A 20,248-nucleotide genomic window follows, 5' to 3' on the forward strand; every position below is an offset into this window, starting at 1 on the left:
TTTAGTCTGGCGGGGGCCATAGTAACCCCAAGGAGAACTCTTATGTCCACGAAAAAAGTGGAGAGACTGACCTCCGTTAAGATGAATCAGGAATGGATCAGCCAGGATTTCCACCCACCAATGCCTGATGCATCAGAGTAGATTGACAATTGTGCCACACCAACAAATATGGATAGTGCTAAAAATATTTAAGGCGCTGCTCCCCAGTTACAAACATTCCTCCGCGGCAAACCACAAGTAAGTATTGAGACTATGTCTAATGTAAAATGTAACTTTTAATAATATGTATGGATAAAATATATGGACCCCAATATTTTTTTTTTTATCAAATAAAAGGAAAGGTGTGCAAAAAAAAAAAACATCTGCCACCTACACCACCAAGTATTGACGTGATGCAAAGACCTCTTAAAAGGTGGAAGGGAACAACGTATGGTCCATTGTAACCGGTGAAGGTAAAAACTTCTCCTGTAAGGCTTTACTCTCGCAATAATTATTCCTATCTTGGCAAGTGTTACTTGGCCTAAAACCGGCCCCACACAGGAACCTCTCCCTATTTCCCCCAACAAACACTGCCATTTCCCAGGGTTTTTAGGTGGAAATAGAGAGAGCTTCCTGTGGGGGGAGCCCTTTTAGGGTGAGTAACAATTGCCAAGAAGGGAATTAATAGGGCGAGAGTAGGGCCTTACAGAGGAAGTTTTTACCCCTACCTGCTATAATGGACAATACGTTGCTCCCTTCCACCTTTTCGAGGAAAGTGTTACCAGTCTTAAAAAGGGCGGCCCCACACAGGAACCTAAAAACCCTGGGAAATGGCAGTGTTTGTAGGTGGAAATAGGGAGAGGTTCCTGTGTGGGGCCGCCTTTTATAGGGCGAGTAACACTTGCCAAGAAGGAAATTAATAATGCGAGAGTAGGGCCTTACAGGGGAAGTTTTTATCCCCATCGGTTACAATGGACCATACGTTGTTCCTTTGCACCTTTTAGAGGTCTTTGCTTCACATCAATACTTGGTGGTGTAGGTGGCACATGGTGTTTTTTGCACACCTTTCGTTTTAATTTTTAAAAAATATTTGGGTCCATATATTTTATCCTAAGCATATTATTATAAGTTACGGTTTACGTAATGCATATCCTCAATACTTACTTGTGCACACTAACACTTTTACAAATGAGACCGTTTTCTTCTGCCTATCTGCTTCAGCTACTATTCTGATCCTGCCACCCACCTGATACCACACATCTGATGCAAAGTTCTCTTTTTTCACCCACCGTAGTCACCAAGTACTGGTTTTCCAACACACCGCACCACTCTGTCACCAGGTCACTTTCAGGACTCCTGATGCTGCTGCCACCTCCAGGCTTCTCATTCTGCCACCATATGTACTCCTCATGCTGATGCCAGCTCCAGGCTGTCTCATGCTGCCATCATATGTTCTCCTCATGCTGTCGTCAACTCCAGGCTGTGTCATTTAGCCACTGTATGGTCTCCTCATGCTTCTGCTATCTCCAGGCTAGGTCATTCAGCCACTATATGTTCTCCTCATGCTGACGCAAACTCCAGGCTGTGTCATTCAGCCACTATATGTTCTCCTCATGCTGCTGCCTCCTCCACGCTGTGTCATTGAGCCACTGTATGGTCTCCTCATGCTGCTGCCACCTCCAGGCTATGTCATTCAGCCACTATATGGTCTCCTCATGCTGCCGCCACTTCCACGCTGTGTGTTTCAGGTAATATATGGTCTCCTCATGCTGCCGCCACCTCCACGCTGGGTCATTCAGCCAATATATGCTCTCCTCATACTGATGCCACCTCCAGGCTCTGTCATTGTGCTGCTCTGTGACAGTGATTCTAATAGCGATGCCTCTAATCTGCATGTTATACTGAATAACAGCATTATTTCACTAACCCAGCCCACACCCTATGCGTGTTACAGCAAGGCAAAGTGTTCTACACCCCTATTGAGGCTCTCTGTAGGCCAGAAATAGCAGTTTTCAATAGCGATTCGGACTGAAACAAATTTTTGGGGAAAATTCGTCGAATCGACCGAATCTTATTTCTCAAAAAATTTGCTCATCTCTAGCTGTGAACAAACCAAAAACAACGACATAAAACAATCCTTAAACAACAGCTTAAGCGTGGATTTTATTGTTTCCACCTTTAAATAATTATAAATCAAGTAACGATTCAGAGGTTTGAGATTAATAATGACCCTGAACGTTCCATTTGGTTTCCCCACAAAAGAGAGTAGAATAAAATCCTTAACCTTGTTCTTGTGGAGGCACAAAACACCTTTCTCTATTCTGGATAACACTTCTCCCATGTAAAAAAGACTGACCTGAAGGTCCTGGGGGACATTTAATGACCAGGAAACAAGCAGGCAGCAGACTAACAAAATCCAGACAGAGACTGTCACGGATAGTTTGAATTATCCAAGAACTACCAGAAATGTTTTCCCATTCTCGAAAAAACTCTAAGTCTGCCACCTACTCATGGATCCAGTCATTGGGGGTCGGGCTTTTTGGTGAAAGTACTAGGCTGAGTAAACATAAGGCCACTCCCCTTATGAAAAAACTTCCACTTGTTAGAGTGAACCTTACTTTTTTTTTGACCATCTCTCTTCCCTTTAACCCTTAACGACGCAGGATGTAAATGTACGTCCTGGTGAGCTGGTACTTAACGCACCAGGACATACATTTACGTCCACATGCACGGCAGGTCCCGGCTGCTGATAGCAGCCAGGGACCTGCCCGTAATGGGGGACATCCGCAATCGCGCGGATGTCCGCCACTAACCCCTCAGATGCCGTGATCAATACAGATCACTGCATCTGCAGCATTTGGGGTTACTTTGAATGGATGATCGGATTGCCCGCAGCGCTGCCGCGGCGATCCGACCATCCTGCATGGCGGCCGGAGGTCCCCTCACCTTGCTCCGGCTGTCTCCCGGGGTCTTCTGCTCTGGTCTGCGATTGAGCAGACCAGAGCAGAAGATTACCGATAATACTGATCAGTGCTATGTCCTATGCATAGCACTGAACAGTATTAGCAATCGAATGATTGCTATAAATAGTCCCCTATGGGGACTATTAAAGTGTAAAAAAAAAAGTAAAAAAAAAAAAAGTAAAAAAAAAAGTTAAAAGTTTTAGTAAAAAAATTTGAAAGACCCCCACCCCCCAATAAAAACGTAAATTGTCCCATTTTCCCTATTTCACCCCCAAAAAGTGTAAAAAAAAAAATATTTTATATGCATATTTGGTATCGCCGCATGCGTAAATATTCCAACTATTAAAATAAAATGTTAATGATACCGTACGGTGAACGACATGAACGTAAAAAAAAAAAAAAGTCCAAAAATAGCTGCTTTTTTATAAAATTTTATTCCCCAAAAATTTTTTTTAAAAAGTATTAAAAGTTTTATATAAGCAAATATGGTATCAATAAAAAGTACAGATCACGGCGCAAAAAATGAGCCCTCATACCGCTGCTTATACAGAAAAATGAAAAAGTTATAGGTCTTCAAAATAGGGGGATTTTAAACGTACTAATTTGGTTAAACAGTTTGCGATTTTTTTTAAGCGCAACAGTAGTAGAAAAGTATATGATTATGGATATCATTTTAATCGTATTGACCCAAAGAATTAGCAAAATTGGGGTTTAACTGGAAAGTCCTATTTTGTCTAGGGGGTTGGGAAGCTGGGAACCCCTTCTTCCCATCCCCTGCCTTTTCGAATACATCTGAGAGGACTGAACCAAACAAAAGTTCCTCCTCACAAGAGATGGCACCTACATAACTTACTCTTTGAGGTACTATCCCCTGACCCATTTTTAAGCCAGAGCGCTCTTCTGGCAGAGTTGGTAAGCGCTGCTGATCTGGCGGACAGTCTAACACAACCGAAGGTGAATCTGTCAAGAAAACAGTTGCTTTTTTAATTGTTGGAATCAAGGATAGAATCTGCTCTTTGGGCACATCATTCTGCAGTTCTGAAGATAACTGGTCAATCCGCAACATCAGGGATTTTGCAACCGTGGTACCAGCGACAGTGGGTTTAAGAGTGGCCCCTGCAGTTTCACAAGCCCTTTTAAGGAAAGTCTCAGCTTTTTTGTCCATAGGATCTTTAAAAGAACTGAAGTCCTCAAATGGTGAAGACCCCTTTCTGGAGACCTGGGAAATTGCCACGTCAATCTTAGGAGGGTGATCCCAACAGTTAGTATCAGACTTTGAAAAAGGGTATTTTCTTTCAACGGCTCTAGGAATGAAAGATTTCTTGTCCGAAATGTCCAATTCCCTTTTTATTAACTGAGAAATGGTTCTATGCACAGCAAAAACTCTATGTTTTCTCTATTCTAAGCCCTCGAACATGATTTCTTGAATAGACTTCTGTTCCTTAGTCTCCTCAAGCCCCATGGTCGATCTCACGGCTTTAATTAATTGCTCTGAATCCTCCACCAGAAAAAGAGGCTTTCCCGACAAGTCATCTTCAGATGAACGGGAGTCATCCCCTGCAGGAAACATATAAACTATGACAACCCATTGTTATCAAAACTGAAAACCCAATATCAGATAAAAGGAATACCTGAATCAGAGTGAATAGAAACTACTCCTTTTTCCTCCTCAATATCACCTGGAACAGAAGGAGCCACTACCAGCTGCAGAGGAGGAATTACAGGTAGAAACCCTTTAAGGGCGGATTCTATCTGGCTCTTAACCATCTCCTGCATCTGTACAATCAGTGGCGGAGATTCTAAAATTTAACATAACATTTTAAGAAATAACTTCAACCTGAAAAAATGTAAATTTTAAATAAAAAAAACACCCAAGCTGAACAGTTCTCCACAAAAGGCATTTCCTACATTTAGTTTCTTAGTCGCTTTCCTAGGAGCATCCTAAGAAACAAGATAACTAAATGAGAAAAAAATGGACAAAAAAGAGCCATAACACTCACCTCTCCGCAAGAAACGGTATCGTAGACGCAGTCTTGGAATCCGCACGGTCCTGCTTGGAAGAGTTCTTCCCAATGGGGCTCATCTTCCTCACACTCTTCTCCCTCCTGGAGGCCAGTAGCTACAGCTTCCAGACAGTTGTCCTGTGTGCAATGGAGGCAGAGCAGCAGAAAGGCTTCCCTATTTGAATCTGCCGCCCTGGAGGGCCCAGACTCCAGTGTCGGACGTTACATCCACTGTCACGTTCGCACCTCTCCTCCCCAGCCATCACAGTATGTCTCGTAGCCCCGCCTTCCATAAGGCCGCAGCCACAGAGCTCCCCGCATGACTCCGCAGGAGCTCTGGACCCCCTCAGATACCGCCGCTATGTTTCAGGTAAATAGCGCAGCCTGACCCGCAACCACGGGCCAGCCGCGTAGCAGATTGAAGGGGGCGGAGGGAGAGGGGAGGCAGGTGCAGCGCCAGAATGCTGCCGCTGGGGGCACAACAAGGAAACCCAAACCAGGGGGTATCGGAGGCCCAGGCAACTCTCCCAACTTGGAGAGAACGGCCTCCTCTGGACCTCCCCACCATCACAATATCCATACCACCAGAGGCATGGACTACTCCAGGCTTCCTGCAGAAACCACTGAGGCAGAGAGGGATGTACATCCTTTTTGTACTCTAGGTTTCCTGTTCATGGAGGAGGAGTCCATCTCTCTGGTGGTGCGGTCGTGACGGGATGGAAAAAATAAAATTAGTTGGGACATGCTGGAAAAAATGTGTGAAACAACTTAAACAACAGAACAGTGCGTGTTGTAATTTGGGTTAAAATAAATAAATAAAATAAAACAAAAAGCTGAAGGTAGTACACTGCATCTTAGTACGTACAATATACATACATATATATATATATATATATATATACATATATATATATATATATATATATTATGCCTTGTAGCAAAGAATATGATTATTCTCCTGTCTTCTTACAACATAGCAGATAAAGCCTTTAGGTTTAAAGCTGGAGTGCATTATTTAATATGAATCTGGGGCTTCTTGGGTACTGAATAGGACTACGGTATGCTGTCAGATTTGAGAATGTATGAAATGAGAGGATCTGAAGACCTGTGATGTACAGATTACACGCCATAATCTGGGTGCAGCCTCTGCTCCCGTCTGGTCTCCTCTCCGCCTCATTAGTAATTCTCAGCCGCGGTTCTCTTTTCCGCCTGAGACGACCTTCACTTCGATCAGAAATGTGAATGCCTTCTACTACTCTCATAATTCTAACTGCAAATTGCTTTGGTGTGAAATGCTTTTGACAGAGTTCTGTATTAAGGAGACAAAGCGAACGCAAACTGTATGAAGATGTGTACTCTAATAAAACTAACAAGTTTCCAATAAGTGAGAACCACAATTTGCTTTTCTCATAGTCATTAACCATTTTATCAGTACCTTGATCAGATAATGTACCTACCATCAAGCAGAATGACAGCGCCCGAGCCTTTGTCCAGAATGTCTGCCACTGTGCCCTCCGAGCGCATCTCTCCTGGAAAATAAAACATATTAATGCAAAAAATATATTTAAAAAAGAAAAAAACTGCTGGCAACAACAGGAAAATAATGCTATGCAGTCCAGAAGGCACTGGGCATATTTTTTTTCCCCAGATTTGCTGAGCCTTCAAATTTAGGAGAAACCTTGAATAAAAGATTTTAGTGAAAATGTACAGGAGAAAAATAACTTCACTAAATGGATGTAACTGGCAAGTTTACTGAGAAAAGTTTCCTAGACCCTATCAAAGATGTGTAGTGTTGTGCAGGCAGGCCGTGACGCTGGACAATAAGAATTTAAAGGGGTTATCCACCATAAGGTGATTTTAGTACTTACCTGCCAGAACTAAGTATTTCCTGTTGGATTTTGTTCTCTAAACTACACATCCCACAGTTCCGTGCTTGAAAGTTTAGAGGGGTATTCCAGGAAAAAACTTTTTTTTATATATCAACTGGCTCCAGAAATTTAAACAGATTTGTAAATTACTTCTATTAACATATCTTAATCCTTTCAGTACTTATGAGCTTCTGAAGTTAAGGTTGTTCTTTTTTGTCTAAATCCTCTCTGATGACACCGGTCTCGGGAAACACCCAGTTTAGAAGCAAATCCCCATAGCAAACCTCTTCTAAACTGGGCGTTTCCCGAGACAGGTGTCATCAGAGAGGATTTAGACAGAAAAGAACAACCTAAACTTCAGAAGGTCATAAGTACTGAAAGGATTAAGATTTTTTAATAGAAGTAATTTACAAATCTGTTTAACTTTCTGGAGCCAGTTGATATATATAAAAAAAAGTTTTTTCCTGGATAACCCCTTTAAGATCACTTTCCTTCCTCCCACACATCAGCCACCCCACCCATTGAAACAGTGTTTTCTAAACAGGGGGCCTGCAGCTGTTGCTAAATTGAAGCAAGACTGGCTCACTCTGATCATCTGACTAGTGATGTCAGGTCTCCATGCACTGTAACCTGGGATATCTCGAGATATGAGTAATTTTGTATGCTGTTAAAAATAAATATTGGGGCGATAATCACAGAAGAATTTTGAGACCACTGTCACACACAAGTACAGACACTATATTATGAACTACACTAACTGTACAGCAGCACAGATCCTTGAATACCCTTTAAGACTTCTGTTGAACTGTCTGATGAAGGATAGCTTCAGAGAAAGTTGTATATTATGATCCTGTCGATCATAAGATCGACAGGCAGATTTGTTAACTTTACTAGAACTCACAGTATATATTCACGACTGGAAACTGAAATTGGTAAGGGGGTAATGAAAAAAAAAAGTTATTCCACATAATTTTAGACCACCGAAATAAGGCATATTAACCATCAGTCATTGTGTGCTTAAAACAGATAAGTGGGTTGGGTAGCAGAATTAATGTAAAATTGCATGAGTTTAGCTGGAGGCAGCTCATACAAACTGAACGCCAATTAATTTAATGTAGACATTAAAATTGAGAACTTGCCAGAAATAACAAAATGTTCAACAAAAGCTGAAACGGGAAAATCTACCTGTGTTACCTGCGCATTGTTATTGGAGGTCCAGAGAAACAGAAAGCATTACATAAAACATATTTACTACATTAACACTTCAACTTAAACGGGTACAACGCTGAAAACATCTTCTCCCCTATCCAAAGGATAGGGAATAAGGAGGTCTAATCATGGGGGTCCTGCCGCTGGTGACCCCCATGATCTCCGCTGCAGCACCCCTGTCATTTGTTGCACAGAGCGAATGCAGCTCCGTGCCCGATGGCTGACGAACACAGCCACCATGCCCCCTCCATTAATGTTTATGGGAGAAGGCGTGACGACTACGTAGACATGAATGGAGTGGGCGTGGCGTGACATAACGAACGTGGAAGTTTCAAGCTTCCGTGTTCCGGACGCTGACGTTGGAAACGGATAAGATGTTTTTTTTAGTGGCGTACCGCTTTAACTCCTTGGGGACAGAGGGTGTACCTATACGTCCTCTCCCTGTCTATATCGCAGGGTCATAGTGGGTCGGGCCCGGCCTCTAAAAATGACCAGGACCCGTGGCTAATAGCGTGCGGCATTGATCGCGGTGCCGCACGCTATTAACCCTTTAGACGCGGCGTTCAAAGTTGAACGCTGCGTCTAAAGTTAAAGTAAAGCACTGCCGGTTAGCTCAGGGGGGCTGTTCGGGATGTCCAAGGTGAAATCGCGGCATCCCGAACAGCTGTAAAAACAGCAGGAGGGTCCCTACCTTCCTCCGTGCTGTCCGATCGCCGAATGACTACTCAGTGCCTGGGATCCAGGCATGAGCAGTCAAGCGTCAGAATCATCGATCAATAGTTTCCTATGAGAAACCATTGATCAATGTAAAAGATCAGTGTGTGCAGTGTTATAGCCCCCTATGGGAGCTACAACATTGCAAAAAAAAAAAGTGAAAAAAAAAAAAAGGTGAATCACCCCCCTTTTCTCAATTAAAAAAATAAATGTGTAAATAAAAATAAACATATGTGGTATCACCGTGTGCAGAAATGTCCGAGTTATAAAAATATATCATTAATTAAACCGCACGGTCAATGGCGTACACGCAAAAGAATTCCAACGTCCAAAACAGCTAATTTTTGGTCACTTTTTAATTCATAAAAAAATGAATAAAAAGTGATCAAAAAGTCCGATCAATACATAAATGGTACCGCTAAAAACTTCAGATCATGGCACAAAAAATGAGTAGTCATACCACCCCATATGCAGAAAAATAAAAAAGTTATAGGGGTCAGAAGATGACAATTTTAAATGTATACATTTTCCTGCATGTAGTTATGATTTTTTCCAGAAGTACGACAAAATCAAACCTATATAAGTAGGGTATCATTTTAACCGTATGGACCTACAGAATATCAGGTGTCATTTTTACCGAAAAATTTACTGCGTAGAAACGGAAGCCCCCAAAATTTACAAAATGGCATTTTTTCTTCAATTTTGTTGCACAATGATTTTTTTTTTTCCGTTTCGCCATTGATTTTTGGGTAAAATGACTGATGTCATTACAAAGTAGAATTGGTGGCGCAAAAAATAAGCCATCATATGGATTTTTAGCTGCAAAATTGAAAGGGTTATGATTTTTAAAAGGTAAGGAGGAAAAAACGAAAGTGCAAAAACTGGAAAACCCTCCGTCCCCAAAGAGTTAAGCATGGTGAGCTTTTTTCCATACTTGAATAGTAACTGCAGTCACACTCTGGCGACTGGATATGTTAAACTCTACCGCTGCTTTGTAGCCCCCCGACTTCAGTGATTAGAATATGGATTTACATGAAGTCCCATAGACATAGTGAAGTCCCCTGATTGCTGTAGTTTCAGACAAGTCTCGGGCTACAAAATTGCTAGAGACTCAAACAGACAGATCCTACTGCCGGAGAGCGACTGCAGTTACAATTTGACCCCACTCACAAGGCAAAATCCGGCAGAAAAATTCAGCTTGGAAATTCCGCTGCAGCAGTCTCCTATTGTTTTCAATGAGATTCTGCTGCACCATGCACACAGTAGAATTTCCATGGCAGTGTCTGTGCATTAAATGGACAGACCATTAATTGTGTTAAGCCCTTTTTTCCCCTGTGGTGGCGGTTCTGGGATATTGAACATTTATTGCCAGGTTTGTTCACAGATTATCACTAGGAATGCCAATAGTAGGACAACCTGTGATTAGTTTATCAACATAGAAGACCACTTTCACTTTACAGGCTAATGTATAAACCATTTATATTTATTTATGACAAGTTATGCATTCACAGACATATACTACTAAAGACACTGATGACAGTTTTTAGGGCTATAGAGGAGAGACTTAGTTAATACTCTTTGTTTACATGACAGATTATTTTGACCCTAGATTGATATATGAATGGCAAAGAATATACCAATTATATGTAAAGATGCTTAGCGATATAGGTTCCTGAAACAGTTACCACTTTCCTTTCCTTCTATATGATCAGTGTGGGGAGAGTCTCATAGCAAGGACCAATGCAACAACATGTGATCTTCCCAGAATACCCTGCTCTCTGCAGTTGTAGCCAGGGGTACGGGCCTTCGTTTCTTTCCCTGAATTTTCTGAACCACCTGGTTATAAACGTATCATTTATTTTTTTATTGCCCTCCTTAATAATAGATGTCCGGACTCTATGCCATATTATTAAGAAAGCAGGACCATGGTCTGGCTGAGAAAACACATTGGAGATTATTAGAATACCAATCCACACATAATGCCACGGTATGTATGGGGTTTTCTAAAACATCGGCATTACTTGGTAACATGTCAGCTTATTGCATCTGCCTCTTATTTTAGTGATCAAATAATGACATGTCTAAAAGGAGTTTTTTTGTTTTTTGTTTTAGACAGCTGTCGGACAAGCCCCTACCCTTCCCTTCACTTTTTCATAAAAGCACACTCATGCCACATGAGCATGCATGCATGTTTACTATCAGGGATGAGCACATAGCAGGCACCAATAGAGCTCATCATCTAGGTAAATTCACAACAGGTGGTTCTAGATCATGGAGTATATGTCATGATCATATGTCAGTCAAAGACTGAAGGGGACCTTGGAGAGGAAAGAAAAGAAATTTTCATTGCTCCTGTGTTTTCAGATACACAGTATTATAAAAAGGTCCTAGTGGTCACACAATAGTCAGGATGCTGGTAGCAGAAATCTGCTGCTGGGTTTAACTAGATTAGTCATGGCCCTAAAACTGTAGAAATAGTTAGTTACTTTAATAGGGCTTATTTTCCCTGTAACTTGTGATGCTGTGCAGTATATCCCAAAGAAAAAAATAAATGAATAATAATAAAAATCACCATCATCATCATCAAGTCCCTCAATGGTCTTTCCTGGCCTTCAAGGGACAGACGTAAAAAATAAAGAAAAAAAATACAGTAGACCAAAAATTAAATATAAAATAACTTTCTCTGCTAAGAAAATGGCTCCCTTTATTCTGCTGTCGAAACCTGACCCAATACTTTTAATATATATATCAGGATTATAATTTGTAGCAGGCAATGATGAACACTGACAAAAAGTCTATTTTATTTTAAAAAACAGTTTTTGTGTTTGTTTTTTTAAACTATAAGCCTAAAAATGAATTTAATAAGTTAATAAAAACTGTAAACAAGAACAGAAACCTGCATTATTCACATTAAAAAACACAGCAAAATTCTATTCTCTCAGTTTGGAATATCTGTTCTCAGCTTTCAAGCAATGGGCTTTTGTTCCATCTTTCTAGTCCAACTATATATGCATCCCCATTAGCAAAAATCAATGTCAGAGGATGCAAATCGGACACCATTCTGACTGGGTGGGGAACGAGGAAGGAATGGCATCTCTCCCCAATCCTATTTGCATTAGCCATTGAGCCTCTGGCCATGATTAGGGGTTCTCCTACTATTCGAGGCATTCAGACAAATTCAAGGGAACATAAAGGTCCAAAGATATCTTCTCTGACCTCCTTCCTGTTGGCTCTGCTCCTCCTGGTCTAGAATTGAATTATTCGAAGTCTGAGGCTTTAAATCTTCAAGAACGGACGGTTAAGCCATGGGAATTAAACTTTCATCTCTGCTGGCGTAAAGATAAACTGCTCTACCTGGGGATAATACTGACTCCTACTGTGTCTTCTACCATGTCTTGTCTTCAGCTTATTACTCCCAGTTATTCAAATCTATTAGGGAGGACCCCGAGTGCCTGGTCTGGTTTGAAATGACTTAGGCTAGGTAGAATTATCTCTCTGAATATCAATATTTAGCTGCATTTGTTGTACACATTCCCTTCCACTCATTGTACTATTCTCAACTGAAATACATTTACAAAGGGATCTCCTAAGGTTTGTTTGGGGCACACAGGGAAGACAAGTAGCAAAAATTGATACGACCATTGCATCCTGGGAGGCTTGGGAATTTACAATATTAAGAAATATTACCAAGCAGCTAGGATTGCTCTATTGTCTCCAGGTCAATGCAGGCTTAGGGGGATGCCATTGAAGCCTTGGTGGTCCTTAAGTGCAGATTACTTTCCTTCAGTGAATTCCCTCTAGACGAACACCCTAGATATTATGTCAACACTGTCACTATCCCTGGGATGGCCTTCAGAACTGGTTTTTATTTGCAGTCAACACACAATCCTGCAGCCCCGATATGACGAAACCCAAACTTTCTTCCTTTGCGTAGGTAATTTTATTGGTAGACTAAGTATTAAATCCCTAACATATTTTCATACCTTACATGCCCTTCTGGACTCAGTGGTTTCGCTTTAAACAAATATCACACTGTCTGGCTGATCTGAAGAAAGATACAGCAGATAATAACTTTTGCACTCAGTACGAGTCTTTTGTGTATGAATTCCTCAGAATGTAAAGGTTTTATTTAAATGATCTAAATGATCTAATTATGTCCTACATTTCCGTACATGTTAGCGTGGGAATCTGTCTTGGGCCAATCTACTCAGTGACAGGAGTTAACCTTCGGAAACAAACAAAACAAGTGCTGTTGATTGCGCCAATATCGGATACATCTAGGTGGAAGCGGAGACTTCTTTATCTTATTTTCCTGGCTGCCAGGCTCACCATCGCTTTGAGTTGGAAAACTCAAACAATCCCTTTGCACCTGGTCAAATGCAAGTTAAATTGGATGATGGGAAATCATAAATGACATATTCCTGATTGTCATACTGCAGAACAATAACAAATGGGCTAAAGCCCCCTAGGTACAATCAAAGACAAGTTAATAAGCAATAAATCAATTACGCGCCTAAAATATTTTTACCCTAGAAAACTGATCACTAGACAAGGAGCCAGAGTATTTTACCTAAACATGCAGGGAACACCAAAAGTTCCCTGATGATCAAAGAATGCAAACCTCTTGCAACAAGTGCAGAATCCAACACTATGGATATATTAACCAGGAAAAATACATTTTCATGGAGTGAAATTTCAATCCAGCATTCTTCAACCAAATGGTGACCAGAATGAAGGTTGTAGTCCTGCTTGTTAGGACATCAGAGATCAGGGATGTCAGTCAGTCTTTATGAAGAGTTATAAGACAAGCTTGCTTAGTGTATGTCTTCCCTATACCAAAAATGTTGGAAAGAACACTAGAGGAACAAGGAGAAGTTATTGCAGTCTTTTATTTTTTTCTAGCCCCACAGGGCCTAATTCATACTTGTATAGTTTCTCGCTAATAGCAGACTCCAAAACTCTTACCTCTCAGAAGGGAGCCTTCCATGCCCACTTTCACAATCTATATCTTACAGCCTAGAGACTGAGTGGGAAAAATTTGACTCAGAACAGCTTGTCATCTAATTCATCAAGTCATTGTCGGCTGATAGCAGACCCTCTAGAGTTAAGGTCTACAAAAGGATCTGGGAAATCTCTCTCAGGATTGATTACTTTAAATCCATTCTTCAGTAACGGGTGAAATTCTCTCCATTTATGCTAAGCTGCTGAATATATTTTCTGCAGTCAATTTTTCCCTGAGCTCATAAAAACTTAAGCCCTACCTGCCAAACTTCATCATCATTGGACTTGTCCATTTACCTCCCGAAAACTACTAACATTTTAGTATATATATTTTTTTATGTATTTTAACCTTGTTGAAGCTTAAGTGTGCAATACACATTATCGAATCAAAGCACTCTCTGGAGCCACCATATCTTATAGACCTGGGTGACTGTCATTACATACTATTTCCTATTTCCTTCCTTAGGTGCCTTCTTAGACAAAAAAAACACAATGAAGAAAAGTTAGAAATGGCTACTCACTTTATACTCCACAAACTCTTTTGCATTTAAATGGGTACTCCGGTGCTAAGGCATTTTATCCCCTATCCAAAGGATAGGGAAGAAGATACCTGATCGTGGGGGTCCTGCCACTGGGAACCCCTGCAATCTTTCATGCAGCACCCTGCTATCATCAGCCTCCGGAGCGAACATCGTTCCGGGTCTGATGACTCACAATCACAGGGCCGGAGTATCGTGAAGTCACAGCTTCACCCCCGTGTGACATCACGCTCCGCCCCCTCAATGCAAGCCTATGGGAGGGGGCGTGGTGGCTGTCATGCCCTCTCCCATAGGCTAGCATTGAGGTGGCTTGCATTAAACTTTTCAGGCTAGACATAGGATAGACAAAGGATTCAAATTATAGCAAAAATAAATGAATAAATAAAAGTGTTCTAGCTGGATTCATCTGTCCCACCCAGCAGCAAAGAGATAATACAAGTCCATTCAATCATTCCTCAGCATCAGTAAAATGTGAATATTACTATATCAGTCCATTCCAATATATTCAGAGACATTGAGCTGCAGACGCCATCCCACCCAGCCTTCTTCCACATACATTTTATTCAGACTGTGGATTAATCAATGCAATTTCTCTTCAAAGTGTAATTAAAACAATTTCCATTCTTGACCTCATAATTAAACAAACATAAATCCACAAAAGATTAGTGAACCATGGACTTTACTGGCAAGAAATTCAATATAACACCGAGACAGATGAAATTATTTCACAAACAGATTGCAGACTGTCACACACCAGTATTAGCACAGCGGATAAGGCTGGATATTAGAAGTGATTGAGACAAGTGAAAGAAAAAAAATGTATAATAAAAAAAGATTTATAAAATAGGCTCTCACGTTAACTGTCTGAACCTTAAAACAAAAAAACTCTGGACGAACTTGAAAGCACAAAGAAGCTGCTAAAAGCTGCTGAAAACTTATGTAAGTATGTAGTTTTCATTGTTAACAATACAATTAGGGTGAACTCCAATTTGCAAACAGATGTCTGTTTCTAGTATTCCTTAAATGGGCACTCTCATTAAAACGAATTTTTGCTATTGAACTCCATATGGTAAATAAAAAAAAGATTTCTAATATACTCTGGTTAAAAAAATTAAGTTTTTCTATGTTTTATTTGTGCTTAACCCCTTAAGGACTGAGCCCTTTTTCACCTTAAGGACTCGGCCATTTTTTGCAAATCTGACCACTGTCACTTTAAACATTAATAACTCTGGAATGCTTTTAGTTATCATTCTGATTCCAAGATTGTTTTTTCGTGACATATTCTACTTTAACGTAGTGGTAAAATTTTATGGTAACTTGCATCCTTTCTTGGTGAAAAATCCCAAAATTTGATGAAAATTTTAAAAATTTTGCATTTTTCTAACTTTGAAGCTCTCTGCTTGTAAGGAAAATGGATATTCCAATAAAAAAAAAATTTTTATTCACATATACAATATGTCTACTTTATATTTGCATCATAAAATTGATGAGTTTTTACTTTTGGAAGACACCAGAGGGCTTCAAATTTCCGCAGCAATTTTCCAATTTTTCACAAAATTTTGAAAATAGCTTTTTTTCAGGGACCAGTTCAGGTTTGAAGTGGATTTGAAGGGTCTTCATATTAGAAATACCCCATAAATGACCCCATTATAAAAACTGCACCCCCGAAAGTATTCAAAATGACATTCAGTAAACGTTTTAACCCTTTACGGGTTTCACAGGAATAGCAGCAAAGTGAAGGAGACAATTCACAATCTTCATTTTTTACACTCGCATGTTCTTGTAGACCCAATTTTTGAATTTTTGCAAGGGGTAAAAAGGAGAAAATTTTTACTTGTATTTGAAACCCAATTTCTCTCGAGTAAGCACATACCTCATATGTCTATGTAAAGTGTTCGGCGGGCGCAGTAGAGGGCTCAGAAGGGAAGGAGCGTCAAATGGTTTTTGGGGGGCATGTCACCTTTAGGAAGCCCCTATGGTGCCAGAACAGCAAAAAACCCCACATGGCATACCATTTTGGAAACTAGACCCCTCGGGGAACGTAACAAGGGGTAATGTGAACCCTAATACCCCACAGGTGATTCACGACTTTTGCATATGTAAAAAAAAAAAAAAAAAAAAATTTTTACCTAAAATGCTTGGTTTCCTTAAAGTTTTACATTTTTAAAAAGGGTAATAGCAGAAAATATCCCCCAAAATTTGAAGCCCAATTTCTCCCGATTCAGAAAACACCCCATATGGGGGTGAAAAGTGCTCTGCTGGCGCACTACAGGTCTCAGAAGAGAAGGAGTCACATTTGGCTTTTTTGAAGGAAATTTTGCTCTGGGGGCATGCCGCATTTAGGAAGCCCCTATGGTGCCAGAACAGCAAAAAAAAAAACCACATGGCATACCATTTTGGAAACTAGACCCCTCGGGGAACGTAACAAGGGGTAAAGTGAACCTTAATACCCTACAGGTGTTTCACGACTTTTGCATATGTAAAAAAAAATAAAAAAATTTACCTAAAATGCTTGGTTTCCCAAAAAATTTACATTTATATAAAGGGTTAAAGCAGAAAATACCCCCCAAAATTTGAAGCCCAATTTCTCCCGATTCAGAAAACACCCCATATGGGGGTTAAAAGTGCTCTGTTGGCGCACTACAGGTCTCAGAAGAGAAGGAGTCACATTTGGCTTTTTGAAAGCAAATTTTGCTCTGGGGGCATGCCGCATTTAGGAAGCCCCTATGGTGCCAGGACCGCAAAAAAAGCCCACATGGCATACCATTTTGGAAACTAGAGCCCTCTGGGAATGTAACAAGGGGTGAAGTGAACCTTAATACCCCACAGGCGTTTCACGACTATTGCATATGTAAAAAAAATAAAAAAAATTTACCTAAAATGCTTCTTTTCCCAAAAAATTTACATTTTTAAAAAGGGTAAAAGCAGAAAATACCCCCCAAAATTTGAAGCATAATTTCTCCCGAGTACGGCGATACCGCATATGTGACCCTTAACTGTTGCCTTGAAATACGACAAGGCTCCAAAGTGAGAGCGCCATGCGCATTTGAGGCCTAAATTAGGGATTGCATAAGGGTGGACATAGGGATATTCTACGCCAGTGATTCCCAAACAGGGTGCCTCCAGCTGTTGCAAAACTCCCAGCATGCCTGGACAGTCAACGGCTGTCCGACAATACTGGGAGTTGTTGTTTTGCAACAGCTGGAGGCTCCGTTTTGGAAACCAAGGCGTACCAGACGTTTTTCATTTTTATTGGGGAGGGGAGGGGGGCTGTGTAGGGGTATGTGTATATGTAGCGTTTTTTACTTTTTATTCTATTTTTTGTGGTAGTGTAGTGTAGTGTTTTTAGGGTACAGTCACACGGGCGGGGGTTCACAGTAGTTTCTCGCTGGCAGTTTGAGCTGTTGCAGAAAATTTGCTGCAGCTCAAACTTGCAGCCCGATACTTACTGTAAGGCTCCGCCCATGTGAGTGTACCCTGTACATTCACATTGGGGGGGACATCCAGCTGTTGCAAAACTACAACTCCCAGCATGCGCAGACAGACTGTACATGCTGAGAGTTTTAGTTTTGCAACAGCTGTAGGCACACTGGTTATGTATCACGGAGTTTGTGACCTTACTCAGTGTTTCAAAACCAGTGTGCCTCCAGCTGTTGCAAAACTACAACTCCCAGCATGTACGGTGCATGGTGTAAGGTGACTGCTGGGAGTTGTAGTTTGCAACAGCTGGAGGCACACCGGTCGTGAAACACTGAGTTAGGTAAAAAAAAAAAACTCTACGTTTCACAACCAGTGTGCCTTCAGCTGTTGCAAAACTACAACTCTCAGCAGTCACCGACAGCCAACGGGCATGCTGGGAGTTGTAGTTATGCAACCAGCAGATGCATCACTACAACTCCCAGCATGCACTTTAGCTGTTTGTGCAAGCTGGGAGCTGTAGTTATACAACAGCTGAAGGTACACTTTTCCATAGAAAAAATGTGCCTCCAGCTGTTGCAAAACCATAAGTCCCAGCATGCCCATAAGGGAATACTGGGAGTTGTGGTGGTCTGCCTCCTGCTGTTGCATAACTACAGCTCCCAGCATGCCCTTTTTGCATGCTGGGAGCTTTTGCTAAGCAACAGCAGGAGGCTGTAACTCACCTCCTGCTGCTGCTCCATCGCAGGCTGTCCCTCGCCGCCGCCGCCGTCGCTCCTGGGGCCCCGATCCCAACATTGACGCCGGGGATCGGGGTCCCCAGCACCCGGGGTCGTCTTCCCGCACCCGCTCACGTCCTCCGGAAGAGGGGCGGAGCGGGTGCGGGAGTGACGCCCGCAGCAGGCGCCCTGATTGGTCGGCCGGTAATCCGGCCGACGAATCAGGGCGATCGTGAGGTGGCACCAGTGCCACCTCACCCCTGCAGGCTCTGGCTGTTCGGGGCCGTCAGAGACGGTAATTCCGGGTCACCGGGTCACTGGAGACCCGATTGACCCGGAATCGCCGCAGATCACTGGACTGAATTGTCATAATGACCCCCCTGGGCGATATGCCGGGATGCCTGCTGAACGATTTCAGCAGGCATCCGGCTCCGGTCCCCAACCGGCTAGCGGTGGGGACCGGAATTCCCACGGGCGTATGGATACGCCCTGCGTCCTTAAGGACTCGGGATGCAGGGCGTATCCATACGCCCTGCGTCCTTAAGAGGTAAAAAAAAAGCTCAATAGCACATTTTCCCCCCATCTTATACACAGACTTAGGACTGAAGTCCAAACACAGGAAGTGCAGCCTGGAGTGCTGTCCAACCAACTGCATATGGCAGTTAAAGGAGTACTCTGACACCATAGTGAAAAATCTGACACCATAGTGAAGTGTCCTGGAATACCTTTCATTAGAGGTCCTGGTCGCCCAAATCGGTCCAGCCGTTCGCCTGTAATTCTCCCCAGTAATTTCGCTTACTTCCGGGTACTGTAAGCATGGCTGTGATGTCAGGAATGACGTTTTCCCATCATGCTTACTACACTTCTTCCGCTCGCAAGACCTCCCTTACTCCTGTTCCCCACCCCTGAAATTATAATGTATAACGCCCCTTGCTGCTTTACCCACCCCCTGCCACTACGCTATCTCCTCCCACTCTGCCTCCTCCAATCAGCTCCTCCTAATCGCTGCAGCCGGCGCACAAAAGTAGCTAACAGCTCACATAGCTGTAGCTTTTGTGCCGGAGAAGCAGCGTTCCCTGGAGTTGGCTGGCAAGCCGCTCGAACCGTGATAGGAAGAATGAATGAGAGGCGCTTACTACACGCAGCGAATCACTGTTGGGGAAACGAGGTGGGTTATGCATATTCAGATATGGGGGTGACCGCACCGCAATAGTGGGGGCTGGCATTTGGCGGGGAGTGAACTTAGAGATATGACGTTTCGTTTTAAAGATGGCCGCGGGCAGACAGTGAGTGTTGAATGAAAGTCATAACTCACTATGAGAGGCTGCACTTCCGGTTTCGCCGAAAAACATGGATGCCTGCATGGAACGCTCGTGAGGTAATTGACAATCTTATATATCTTAGGGAAAGCTTTATAATGGTGTTTAATAGTTTTGCCTCAGAGTACTCCTTTAAGTGTGAGAGGAGCCATGTATGATTGGATGAGGCTGGGCACACCCCCTCAGCACTCCAGGCTGCACTTCCTGTGTTTGGACTTTGGTCCTAAGTCTGTGTATAAGATGAGGGTAAATGTACTCTTGAGCTTTTTTAAGCACAAATAAAACATAGAAAACTTCATTTTTTTTTTAAACACAAAGTATATTAGAAATAGGTTTTATTTACCATAAGGAGTGCAATTGCAAAAAATAGTTTTAATGAGAGTTACCCTTTAAAAGGCAACTTCACTTCTCTAACACAATTTTACAGTTTATAAATACATATAACTAGTTAATTCATAATCCTGCTCGTCTTCAACTTTACTGGTCAGAAAGATCCCTGTAACGAAATCTGTAGCCA

The 20,248-nt window shown here is 41.9% G+C and overlaps 1 protein-coding gene across 2 annotated transcripts in view; it reads right to left on the reverse strand.

Moving 5' to 3' along the window:
* Window positions 1–20,248, reverse strand: part of HSD17B4 (hydroxysteroid 17-beta dehydrogenase 4) — a 264,853-nt gene that overhangs the window by 114,801 nt on the left and 129,804 nt on the right. For both annotated transcript variants that reach the window (XM_056537370.1, XM_056537371.1), the window contains exon 15: window positions 6,403–6,474. In XM_056537370.1, the coding sequence (XP_056393345.1) occupies window positions 6,403–6,474 (72 nt within the window). The remainder of the gene's footprint in view (window positions 1–6,402; window positions 6,475–20,248) is intronic.

Source organism: Hyla sarda, chromosome 1, assembly GCF_029499605.1.
Source record: "Hyla sarda isolate aHylSar1 chromosome 1, aHylSar1.hap1, whole genome shotgun sequence".
Lineage (NCBI taxonomy): Eukaryota > Metazoa > Chordata > Amphibia > Anura > Hylidae > Hyla > Hyla sarda.